Source organism: Pseudonaja textilis, chromosome 2 (assembly GCF_049901715.1).
Source record: "Pseudonaja textilis isolate UNSWEBS1 chromosome 2, rPseTex1.2, whole genome shotgun sequence".
Classification (NCBI taxonomy): domain Eukaryota; kingdom Metazoa; phylum Chordata; class Lepidosauria; order Squamata; family Elapidae; genus Pseudonaja; species Pseudonaja textilis.
The window spans coordinates 160105268-160119258 of NC_141991.1; the positions used below are offsets into that span (position 1 = coordinate 160105268).

The following is a 13991-nucleotide window of genomic DNA, read 5'->3' on the forward strand; positions in this document are numbered from 1 at the left end:
AAATAATTCTTAGAACTTGAGATTTCATCCCACTTCTGATTTTCAAAACATAACCATAAAATTGTAAGTAAATTAAAGGGCTCTTAATTACATTCTTAAGCACTTTGAACTTTTCTGTTTATGAATAACTGAATTATTTACTTATACTGTTGGGTCTTAAATCACTTCCAACTCTCAAAAGGTTTATTTTTATTTAGCCCAGTAGTTATCCTCTGATCTAATATATATTGTGACAGATGTTGGAATGCTGCTGAAAATAGCAATTTTCTCTTGCAGTCAACCCACATTCTGCTTATACAGTACTCCATTATGTCATAAGCGGTTTTCTTTTCCCACTGTCTGCTCTGTTCATGGAATAACCCATAACTAAACATAAGCATAAATAAATGTAGGGTTTACCTGGGGAGCCCCTAGGCACCAGCCCTTGTCCTTGAGTTGCCACTTCTTTATTACTGCTTCTGCACATTCACTTGCACTCTCGTTTAGACCCAATCCACAATGGCCCATTTTTCATTGGTTGCCCTGTCAGGTGGAGAGGGCAGTAGAATTGGGAAAAGCAAGAAAGCACTGCAGCACAGTCCCTAGTTGTGGAAGTTGACAAAAGATTCCCTGTATAACTGGTTCTTGGAAAGTGGCCAGCAATGCCAATCCTGAGTAGATGTCAAAGTCTTTCGCTTTGCCAAAAAGGATGGTGAGGTCCATATGACCCTGACAACTTGGAGAACTTTTAATTTTGGATAATGTGGATGAATGCTTAGCTAGATTTTTCAGTTTGGATCTTTTTTTCCCTCCTTGCAGTGTTTGCACCTGAATACAATGATTAATTAACTAAGCAAAAAGACACTTTGAAGTGTTCAAATTATCTTTCCAAGATTCCTTTCTGACAACTTAATTAAACTGTATATATCTTGAAATCAAATCAACAAATCTGATTATACAAGGGAAGGATATACCAGGCTCCTTGAATTAACCAAAGTAGGGAAATCATATAGACCATGGCTTCTAGAATTCATTTTTCTCTCTCTTGAATTTCTGTCTTCCTAGCCCTACCAGATTTGCCCACTTTTGATCAATGTTTCTATTCTCCCCCAAAAGCAAATTTGCTTCCATTCTGTTCAGTGTTTGGAGTCATCATTCTGTTCTGTTTTGGGAGAGTGATCCTGTTGAGGGAAGCTCATGACACTTCACAAGAATTTGTCACACATTTCTTTGGGTTGACAATAATGATCCATAATGCTTGTGGAAGATGGCTATTTACTTATAATTAAGGAACAATTTATCTCCAAGGATGTAGGTTGAACTAGGAATTTGTGACCTTTCCTGTCAATGAAGGCAGACTGTGAACAATAATCCATTTTTTGGCTTCCTTTCTTTTTCTTCAGGCAATTTCTTAAAAAAAAAAGAGAAAATGTGCCTGCTTCTTGAAAACATTGTGGTTATTATTTCTGGTTATCAGGAGCCATGATAACTTGCAGTTTTGTTTATTAATTTCTAATACTTTTTAGATTTAAAACACTCCAGAAGAAAGTGTAAAATCTTAACACATAATGTAGAAATGTAATAAACTTAAAATTATCATTCTCCTGCAGTAGCCCAGAAAGAAAACATTCATGTTTTAATTGCATGTGTTATAATCACTGCATTCCTGCACATTAATAACCAGCAAGGGGAGGAGAAAAAGAGCAACATGAAAACTGGTGCAATAAATGCACCGTGGTCTGTAAAAAAAACAACTTTGGAAGTAAAGCAAGGAAAGATTGACTGGTCATCAGAATAATATTATTATGCAACAAGGTTTAAGAACTCTGTTATAATTCTTAAGACAATATTGCACTGCTTACAACATATAGTTCTATCTAAAGTGGAAAAAAGAAATATTAATTTGTATTTAAAGGAAAGAAAAAAATGTAATATTTCAAACACAATGATCCAAACCTATTATGTTTTATCCATTATTTCCATTCACAGAATGTAGCTGGAACATTTTCATTTAATTTCAAGCCAATTTTCATTCCATGAGAGTTGAGAACTTTTTGTCACCGATGGTATATTATTTTTCAGCAGATATTTTTTATATAATTATATTATGTATAAATTTGTTGCAGATTTTACTAAAAATACTATGCTTATATGGATAAATATAAGTAACATCAGTTTCCAACTTGCAACTCAACATCTTACAACTTACGACTCAGCAGTACTAAAATTTATTTCAAATTCTACAACCCTGTAATGATGTTTCAAGCTGCACGTGAGGTTGGTTTAAAAACTTATTTTAGAAAACTGGTTTTGAGAAGAGGAAGAGATAAGAGCCTAGATATGAGTATGTGAAAAATGATGATGGAGAACAGTAAAATGAATGCCAGAACCCAAGACAGGTGAATTTCAATGTCCTGATATCTGGAATTCAACTTGGATATGCTCATTGCAATTGGCCCACAAAGATTCCAATATTGTTTTAAGTTTATCTCTGCAACTAAGTGGGCCAGAAACATGTATAATATGAATTTCACAGTGGAATGCAACACAATTTGGGCTGGGCAGATTCCCAAATTCACCTGCACCACACTTGCAGTAAGCAGTGCTCACTGAAAGCATCAATCTTCTCACTGGGACTGCAATATGCAACATGCATTAAATTATCTTTCTCAATAATTGAATTGTTTTATCTTTAAAGATATGGCAAAATGCCAATAGGAAAACTTCAAAGGCTACTTCAACCAGCCTTTTAAACTTCAGTATTTTTAAAAAGGAATCATACCAACAACAATAATAATAAAGATGTGTTATCTGTATTCATCAAGAATTTTGATTCCAATATACATAAATAATATTCACATATTTTATATATCCTGCAAGAAAAAAATATGCTTAAGTCTTTTTCTTTAACAGAAGTGGGGAACTTATTGAAAGATCCATTTTTAAGTTTTGAAAAAGCTATTTTTATCCCAAAGTGTTGTCTGTGATATCTACCGTAGTAGACAAAAATGTATTGCAAAATAAATTTTACTTTCAAATTCATTTTGATGTGTTCTCTGTTGTCTTGCGTGATATTGTTTCCAGATACTTGAAGATCAAATAACCAGATTTCAGATTTTCAAAGATTATAAGGTGTGCAGGCTGAAAAACTCCTCTGCCAACTCCAGCTTTTACAAAAGATCCCTAAAGAAGCACCATTATACCCAGGTGAGTCTTAATCACAGGATTTAAAATTGGTAAAGAATGTCTCTTTACAGGATTATTCAACACTTTTTGAATACTGTACAAATAAAAAGAGTGAGATCCTTGTGAAACTCCAGGATTCATAGACAAATGTTAGTTATTGCAACTTAGTTGAAAGAAATCTTGGCCAAATGATAAACATCATCAGGCAATTTTTTCATGATGGTGCAAAAAAACCTCTGCACTGAATGAAGATTTCCATATCCTAAAGTGACAGATTGAAATAAGTTGCTGATCCTTTCCCTAATCCATTTACTCATGAACAAGAAGAACAAATGGTCGATGCACATCATTATTGATAATAAAAAGAGGCAAGGGTCTCTGAGGCACTGGGATTGGTTGCCAGTCTGAACAGACTGATGAAGATGTTTAGACGTTTCAAAATAGCAGTCAAAGAACTTGAAATCTGGGTGCTATTAGTGCACTTTTGTTGCCTTGCATTGCTTTGCTCATGCCACCAAGTAGGGGGGTGGGGGAAAGCAAATGATAAAACTATCAGGAATCCACATTATTTGGGCAGGACAATGTTTACTACAATGGTCAATCTCAATAGTTGCAGCTTGTTCCTGTGGCTGGTATATTAACTTCAGCCTTTCAATCCTTCACAATCATGCGCCACCTTCTCTGCTGCAAATATACAAGATTTTTTTTCCTGCCACATACTGCACAAATTGTTTTGGTCATATAAAATTGAATTTTTGAATTATCTACATGCTGAAGAGCGCAGTACTTCTCTCATAATTCTCAAGGTATTATTTAAACACACATAAGTCTTCTCTCAAGCCTGAAATCTGAAGTGGTCCATGTAAACAAAACACAGCTAATGTAGATTGTTCTGTCCTTTTTCTGGAATAGTTTTTATCGATATGCATTATTTCCTGAAAGTGTCGTATTGGCTAGATGTAAAACTGGCAGGGGGTGAGCTTCTGTGTTAAAAACCCAGTGATCCAAAGGTAAGAGATCATCATTGGAGAAGAGCAGATATAAATACCTGCAAAGTAAGAGAAACAAGAACTGCCATTAGACATGATACACAAAAGATACCATTGAGACTACATTGAACACTGCATGACCAGAGGTCTGCTTGTGCAACAGGGCTATTTTCTGTTTTCCTTCACTATCTCCTCCCATCAGCCATCTGAGAAGAGAGAAGACGTGTGCCCAGGAGGGTGGATGGTCAAGAAAATTCTGTTGATGGCATCAGGACACAGATTCCACTATTGACTATTCAAATCCATTAACTACAGAGTATAAAATAATGCATATCGTCTAATTAGATACAAATATAATTAAAATACATTCATTTTCCCTTTAAATAAGATGCCTTATCACTCATGTATTGTAAATATACTAAATATTCCACTAATAGTTACTGATGAAGATTTAAAGCATTTGCAATAGTACACTAAGTTCTAAACAATCATGATCCACACTACCAAAAAGGTTCTTCGTTTATAATGAACATCTACAATCTGTCAGTGAGATCCCATTCTTGTGTCACCATTTGTAAACTCTTGGTTGGTGGAGCAAGCTTTTTCTTAAATTCTCCTGTTTTGCAACATACTAAATTCCAAATAACTTTTCAAGAATTCCTAAATTCTGCACACTTGCACAATTTCCCCTTCACCCCCTTCTGGCACAATTACAATATCTGTGTTTTCACTATATTCATGTAGGCAATTTCAATGTGTGATATTATGCAATAGAGCCAATACATTTGATACCATCTCATTCACACCCTAAAACAGCTGATGGCATTCTCACAGATACACAGGATAACGGGCACCCTTTTGCAAGTGTTACAGAATAGATTAGAATTCCTTTTATTTAGGAGGGAGGAAAAAAGAAAAAAATAACAAAGAGACTGTAGTCATATGCATTGGCAGCCTAGTGGGATAAAATCTCCAGCAGTGGTAATATCTAACGGTTTATAGCCATTTAACACAGCCATTTTCCTAGCAGGCATATGTATTTTATAATTATAAAAATCTATTTTCTATAATATTTATATTAATATATAAGTGCTGAATATTTCTTTAAATTTACTAAATTTATAAGGTTGCTGAAACAAATATCAAAGAGAAAAATCTACTTACTTTAGAGTTTCAGCAAGAAAGAAGCTTTGTTGTACATCATCATATGTAGGAGCTGAAGAGTAGACATCCTTGACCCCAGAAAATCCACCACTCACTCGGCAGTACTTATCAATGGCCTTAAGTGGAACAAACAGAATGAATGCTTTATTAGCCAGCAATTCAAAATTGGATGTAGCTGACACAGATTCAAATTATGTAGATATTATATACTTAGAAATGAAAGCAGAACAGTAGAGTAGAGTTTACACTAGAGAGTTACAACTACACGATATAACAAAAGTGTTATTGCCAAAATGTCTACAGGTATTTCTTGACTGTTCAATGACAGTTCAAAATTACAATGGCCTTGGAAATGGTGACTTACACTCCATCCTTGAAGTTATGGCCTTTGCACCACCAATCTACAGTCACATAATCACAACTTGGGCAACCAGCTTGCATTACAATGGTTGAAATGCCTTGTAATCATGTGATCACAATTTGCAATCTTCCCAGCTAAAAGCAAAGCCAATAAGGGAAGCCAGATTTGCTTAACAATCTTGTGATACACTCAACAACCATGCGATTCACTTAATGTTGGTGGTAAAAATAGTCATAAAATTGGGTTTGGTCAGGTGAGGACTTGTTTAGCTACTCTATCACTTAAGCAACCGAAATTCATAAGCTACCTGTGTCTGTAAAGCAATAGCACCCTGGAACACAAGTTTCAAATTTTGTAGAGGGCTATTTTTGTATTTTTAAGCAATAAGTATGGAAACAATTAAGTGTCTGCCCTAAGATATGAAGAAATTCTTGCTCTTAGAATTATTTTATAAGCATTTCACTTATATTTGCATTTGATTGTTTCCACAGTACTGTTGAAAGATTTGTTATGTGAAGTATGTCTAAAAGGGGAATGATAGTCCTGTCTACTTTATGCCATTATTTGAGATAAAAATAAAGACAGTCCATTATATAACAAACCTCATGAACCAACAGCAAACCTAACAGCCAATAGCATTTGGCAATGAATCTCTCTGGCTGATTAGGGCAAACTGCAAACTTGATTTACAGGTTACCGGTATATATATGTAAGCCAGTTTCACTTTGGGAACTTGGCCAATATCAAGGTTCCTAATTTATGGTGCCTTAGGAAAGCTGAGATAAATGATAATTAACAGATAAGAGATAATCAAAGTTGGAAGGGACCTTGTAGGTCATCTAGTCCAACCCCCTGGCCAAGCAGGAGACTCTACACCATTTCTGACAAATGGCAGTCTAATCTCTTCTTGAAAGTCTCAAGTGATGGAGCTCCCACAACTTCCGAGGGGAAGCTGTTCCACTGGTTGATTGTTCTCACTGTCAGAAAGTTTCTTCTCAACCTAATCTTAAATTTTAATTCAACTGAATGGCATGATTGCATGTATTTGGTAATGACAACAATAAAGGCAAAATTAACAATCTCTGCTAGGACTACATAGAAATAAATCACTTAAAGTATGTACAACTGTGCCTTAAATTTCTGCAATTAATTGTCTGAAAAATAGCTATAATGTAGTCTTATAATGACTCTACAAAAAGCATTCAAAAATAACAACAAATGGTTTTCCCTCCAGAATGGCAATGCTTGTTGCATCAGCTGTCCTTCTCCCTGTTCTTGCTCAGCAAGAATATATGCATCCAAAAGTAAGATATGAGTAAAATATTAAGAATGGTATAACTTATTATTATGGAAACAGAATGATCCATAGCTGGAAAGATAAAATAGATAGCTATTCCTTTATAAAATGAGACCAGGCAAAATTAATGTTTCTATTTTCCAATATTTGTATGTTTGAGTCTTTATACGAGACAACCAATAACTCCAGAAAGAAATTAAATAAACTAGTTTTGACTATTTGTCTAGCAACAGAATAACTTTCTGAAAATGGAACAGAACTGAGATTAAATTTGATATGTAGGGAGAAGCATAAAGATGATAAAATTCTGAAAATGGCCAAATCCAGCTATGAGCTACAGAGAAAAATACTCCAAGAAAAAAAATCCCCCAATGCATGCCCATGGAAGATAATTGCCTGGAATGTTAACTACACTTTCATTCCCGGTTTCCTCCCTCTTTCTTTTCATTGGTGGGGGCCAGAGCAGAGCTATTATAAAAGAGGTTGGAATTGGGGGAAAATCTAGGTGTTGTGCCCTGCACGTTTCCTTCTCAAACTTGATTATTCATATTTTTTCAAAAATTCTTGAAGCGTTTCTCTTCCAAAGTTATTAAACTATTAGAGCTATTAGAAGATTAACTGGAATTTAAAATAACCCTTTTATAAGCAGAGAAGCTTCTTCAATAACAAGTCCAAAGTCCCTCTATTAAAGTGTTTCTCAACCATGTGGATTTCAACCCCCAGAATTTCCCAGCCAGCATGCTCTGTTAGAATGCACTATTCCTATCTAGAAAGTTTCAAAATACATGCAAACCCTTTTTTTTTTACAAAGCAGCCTCTATTTGGCACACTACCTCTGATTGTGAGGGAAATTGGATCCTGGCTGTCCTTCTTGGAAAAGCCTTGAAGCAGACTCTCTTCTTGTGGTGCAGCTGCTAAGTTACATTGTGAACAAGCCCCCATGAAAAAAAAATCTAATTTTTAATTAGATTTTCATTTCAATGCTTATTTTACAACTGAATGCATTATTGTAAGGCAAACTTTAAATCTATTTTAAAAATCTAAATAGGATAAAAACATTCTGTAGATAACATTAGAAACTGGAAATTAGAAGTCTTTTTCCCCAATATTCTCAGTCATCAGATTTTTTAAAAGCCATTTTTCCTTAGGTGTCCACCAGCAAAGAAGGAACCATCTAGGGGAAAAAATTACCATCATGGTTTTTGATTTCTTACTATGCACAATATGAAGGTTGGCAGGGAAACTCTGTGAGGTTGTTTTTAGAAGGCTAGTTAATAAATAATTACCTGTGCTGCCTCCCAGCCCCACTGTCTGTACTTAGGATCATGTGTGAATCGCCACATATACCAGTATGTCTCAATCACCTCCGGTCTTAATATGTAGTATTTTTCATTTTGCCGCACTGCTACTGCCTCTAAACCTCCATCAAATTTGAAAGCTTCAGGCCCCAGTTTTAAAGCTGCAAAGGAAAATGAAGAAAATTAATGCAGCAACTTCTTATGTAACTTCTAAGTTCAACAATGCTATTCTAAAAGAAACAGTAATATATGCTTTTAATGATTCCAGAAGTAGTTAGGATACTTCTTATGAATCTGGTCAGGTCTGTAACAGCTTGACAGAAATCTAAATTCATTTCAGAATTTTGAGTATATGCATGGTTGTAGAATATTTAAGAAGTATTTAACATAAGATTCATATCTTAGGGAACAATAAGTAAATAGAGAATTCACCGCTGTTTTATATTCATATATTGTTTGTTTTCTGTCCACAACCTTGAAAAAAATTGGCACTGTATAACAAAAGTGATTATGTCTATAAAACTTTTATGGAGGAGTGAGCAGCATGTCACTTACTCCCAAAGTGTATCGGTTTCACTATATGGCTCCTTTCAAACTCTGAAATTTGGGCCTACTGAGTGGAGCCTGAAATATCCCCTTCTTGTCTCCTAAAAAAGCAAAACGTTACGTTAGTTGTCTGGGTTGGAGAGGCCAACCTCACCTTCCACACCTTCTCTGCCCAGAATTTAATTGCTAAAAGAGATACTGGAACTTCTCTTATTTGAAATCTTGGGTAGTGAAATATAGGTTTCACTGTCTCTCTTCATTAGCATATTTTCCTGGCAATTTCATGATTCAGTTCAAGGAGAGGTCATAATATCAAAGCTAGCAACAGTCTTTTCATCTTTGAAAGAGCTAGTGGGGTTGGGAATGAGGGCAAGGGCCACAAACTAGATCCTTGCATCATATTGTTGGGGCAATGTCTACTATTTCATCCTAAAGTCAGGCTTTTGCTCCTGGTGAGGTTGTGGATTTAACATCACATCCTGAGAGGCCTGTTTTTTTAATGTTAATGTCTGACAGAGACAGACAAGACAGTCACAGTGAACCTGTTGGACGAAAATACCCATGTGCCACCTTGGTTACCCCCCCACCCCAAATCAATTCCATAGGCAAAACCATCTCAATTAATAAACTACACACCTTACAATCAAAGCCATTACTATAAATATCACTACTCTAAGCATACTGATTTCATAGCTTACCTTTTGATTGCTGTACTGCATATATTGTCAAAATAAACTCTGTCTATGCAACTTGCCCCATGTGTTCTTTAAAATGACCCAGTATGGATTTGAACCCAGAATTTTCTTCCAACAAAAATTTCCAGTTCCTTTTGAACTATAGGCTTTTCTACCTACCCAAATAGCTTCTATAGGAAACAAAATATCTACATGAAATAGATCATGCATTTTTTATGCAAGATGTAAGATAGAGCTTAGGTCTTTTTTACTTTTACTCAGGGGTCTTCAAACTTGGCAGCTTTAAGACTTGTGGACTTCAACTCCAAGAATTCCTTCTCCAGTCATGTTAGTTCAGGAATTCTGGGAGTTGAAGTCCACAAGTCTTAAAGCTGCCAAGTTTGAAGACCCTTGCTTTTACCTAACCTGATAAATACATTCTATTTTCAGACAGAGCAGAAAAGTTTTACAAGTCTTTCATGGATAATTAAAGATCATCTACTGATATTTATGTCAGATTTTTGTGCAAATAAATTTGTTAAATTTATATAAAAATATTTTTTTGAAAAATATACGAGTCATGTATTGATTATATGTATCCCAATGCAAATAAAAATACTGTCAACAAATTTATCTTATTTTATCTTACCTTCAGAAAGCCTACCTTGCAAAAGATACCCCCCCCCCCAAAAGAGGGGTTGATGGTGTCTCTAGTGTTTAAAGAGATTACTTAGTCACACGGTTTGAGTTTGCTGCTAAGTTGTGTAAAATGTTATTTCATTGCAAAGCCTATAGTCTACTGCAGTAAGCATATAGACTACTCTACTAAGATTTACACTCTGCTTTTCTTCCTGTGTGACGCTGTGGGAAACAGGCAGAAAAGGAGTTCAGTGAAAGCAAGAAGAGGCAGCAAGACCCAGGGAAATGATCTGAAACTAATAGGAAAAAATTTCCTAGTATTCTGGCTTCTCTTGTTACAGGAAATTATTGTTGGCTATACTCACAGCATTTGTTGGCTTTCTCACAGTTAGTTGAAAAGAGAAATGGTGCAGGGTTTTATGAGGGGTTGTGGGGGATGAGAATTATATTCAATACATCCAGCAACATATTTCTTATTTAAACAAAAACAGTTCATTTAGGAGTTGAAACCTCCTCTTCACAGAATTGTGCTTCAATTGTACCTTATAGCAACTGCAAAGGCAAGTCTCAAGGAAAACACAGTCAATACCTAAGATAGGCAAGGATACTTACTTGTCCTGTCATAGGATTCATGGCATGTATGTGCAATTTCTGCTCCAAGTTGTAGATAATGTCCAGCCTTCTCATCTCGGGAACCATCAGCTCCAAGGGCAAACATTCCCCCAGCAAAGCATGTGAGATGGCCCATCTTTCTCTCCAGGTGCCCATTTTTCCATTCCCCAATAAAAGTTAGGCCCCCATTAGACTTTCTGATAAGGTGCTTCTCTATGGCCTGCAGTGGAAACACACAACTTTAATTACTATGACAGGTCAAAACATCTTTTCATTCCTCTTAATATTCGTCCTCCAACACACCAGATCTCTGAAGTTACAGAACAAAGCAAGAACCGTACAGTTGCTCTATTTCCCTCTCTTTCCATTGAAAGAGAAGTGGGGAAAGAAAAAGAAACTGTAAAACATTTTCACAGTAGAGTTAAGCACTGAGCTTCTTTTATACTTTCCACATGGAAAAGTGATGTCCACTACTTAGAAAATGTTGCCTTCATTCTTCCACTCTTTGTTCCAGTTTTACAATTGGAACTATTTTGGACACAACTTTTCTTCATGTCAACTGAGAAATGGCAACAGACTGAATAATTCACTTAGTTCGGACAGTTCATACCTTGGCCTAATTTCCCTACCTCTCTGAATCTTTGTTAAAGGAAGATTTTTGTACCATTAGTGGGTTCTTATGCAATTATAACATGAACGTCAGTTGTATTATAGCACTTTAGTCAATGGCCAGAGAGAAATACTCCTGGCTTTCTCACATTGTTAATAACTGCACAGATTATTGTCAAACTGCCTTTTCTTCCTTGGCTATGACCAAACATTCCATAAAATAAAACTTTGGTGCAGTTTTCTGTTATTAGGTTCCTTGAGCAAGCGAGAACAGAAACCAAACAAGAGTTTTGTGATTTACACAAAGAAACAAACACAAAAAGTACCTCCCCTTGACTTCATTAACTGAAAAAGTCAGGAGTAGACATTAATTTTGTGGGTATGTTAACTGTTTCTTGGAAGGTAAGGACCTCCTCCATGATATCTCTGCTAGCCAAGCCAGACATCAATCTCAACCACTCCTGATCCTCCAGCAACCTCAAAATAAAGATACAAAGTTGCCACTTAAACTTTCCCACCAGCATTGACACTTGGGCTGCAATTGATTAATCAGTCCCTTCAGAAACTCATAGGCAAAATAATCATGAATCAAAATCCCCTCAGGATAAGAGAAATCTTTTATTACAACGTACTTTTCATAGACCAGACCGCTCATCCAAAACTCCAATGCCAGACCTGTCATAAAATTCCACACCTAAGAAAAAAAATCTACACATCTAAGATCATCACACCCACATGGGAGAAAGACTTTTCTCTCTGGACATCCCTAGATCATGAACACCTCACTTTGCATATCTAATGCACAATCAAAGTCATTCTTACTATAAATACTCTACTACTCTCTGTGTTCTGATCTTGTGGCCACCTTTGTCAGCTGATTTATGCATTTACTTTGCTATAAACTAAACTCTACCTCCACTTCATGCAGGCATCCTGTGCTCATTTACCCGGCCACAGAACAGAGCAGATTTTCTTCTAACACGTTCATCTCAGCAACATGGAAATCATCAAAACTGTTCTTTTAATTTGGTTGGGGAACTAACGTATCTTCATTTTCTCCCTAAAGATTACAGAGATATGGGTGCAAATGAAGACTAACTGCCTTCTTGGAAGATAAGGTAAATGAGGTACAAACCCATTGTTCTAAATTATGGAAGATGTGGAATTCTTAGAGTGGACTCATAGTATATGAGTAAGTGAACAGAACTAAAAAGTCTGTCAGAAAGTAAAAGAAAGCCAGAGAGTAAGTGATTTCTGTAGGCAATCTCTCCCAGAGCAGAGAGACTGAAGAGGAAGAGATTTCAAGAAAGTAAACCGTTTGGTCTTATACACAACAAAAGCAATAAGATCACAATAGCTGTGGAAGGAACAGTTAGATATGGGGAAATATTGGATGAAAAGGGTGAACTTAAATCGATGCAAAATCTAGAGGAACAAGGTATAAAGATGAATTGGTTTTCATATGCGCAAATACATTCAAGGCACGATGAAGATTTAAAAACAGGGATTTTATGATAAACTGACTGATCTAGATAAGATTTTGACAGGTACTGATGAAAAGGTGATTAAAAAATTATACGGTTATTATTAGAAATTAAACTAGAGGAAGAACAAGTTAAAGAAACTATGATTACTTGGGGGAAGAATTTTGGATATGGGATTGATTTAGAGAAATGGCAGCAATTGTGGTCTCAAAATTATAAAATGACAATGTCAACAGCTTATAAAGAAAACTTGTACAAGATGTTTTACAGGTGGCACTTTCTCCCGACAAGAATAGCAAGAATGTTTAAGAATAAATCTGAAAAATGCTGGAAATGTCATCAGATACCTGGCTTATACTACCATATGTGGTGGACTTGTGAGGATGCTAGAAAATACTGGACTAAAATTCGCATGTGGTTGGAAAAAATGACAAAGAAACACATAGATTTGAAACCAGAGATCTTTTTATTGGGAATCTTACCTGATACATACAGCAAAGACTTGAAATATCTGATTGTAAATGTATTAACAGCGGCTAGGATTGTATTTGCTAAAAATTGGAAAAATGAGAAAATACCATTGCAGGAAGAAATTATTAAGAAAATATTGGAATGTGCTAAAATGAGTAGATTGACATTTGAAATTAGAGAACAAGAGGATAAACAATTCTATAAAATTTGGGACCTTTCCTATCAATGGCTGGATGATAAAATACAATAATAGAATATTTAGAATTTTAGATAATAATGAATATATAAAAAGATATTTTTTCTTTTCTTTGTTATTTGATATCTATAAAATGTTTTTAGGATAGATTTGGTATGACTATATGATTTGTTATAAAATAAACTAAGTAAATTATAGCTATCTCGTAAAGTATGAATGAAATTATAGTCAAATGATTGTTTAATAGTGATACTAGGATACATAATTTCTGATTGATAACATGAGTTATTATGTAATGTAACTGTAATTGAGACTACGAAATGAATGCACAAAAACTGGTAAACCAGCCGACACACTGTTTGTATATTTATGAAAGAAAGCTGGATGTTTTTATGTTTCGTTTGTTTTTAAAAACCAATAAAATTGTTTTGTTTTTTTTAAAAAAGATCACAATAGCTGTGGGGAAAGATCAGGCAAAGAAAAGGC

General features: G+C 35.2%; 1 protein-coding gene across 1 annotated transcript in view; it reads right to left on the reverse strand.

Moving 5' to 3' along the window:
• Nucleotides 1-2773: 2773 nt before the first annotated feature.
• Nucleotides 2774-13991, reverse strand: part of MAN1A2 (mannosidase alpha class 1A member 2) — a 60467-nt gene continuing 49249 nt past the window's right edge. The window contains exons 10-13 of the mRNA XM_026713377.2: nt 10746-10965; nt 8263-8435; nt 5319-5434; nt 2774-4213 (exon numbers count right to left, since the gene is read on the reverse strand). Coding sequence (XP_026569162.1) covers nt 4081-4213; nt 5319-5434; nt 8263-8435; nt 10746-10965 — 642 coding nt within the window. The 3' untranslated portion in view covers nt 2774-4080. The remainder of the gene's footprint in view (nt 4214-5318; nt 5435-8262; nt 8436-10745; nt 10966-13991) is intronic.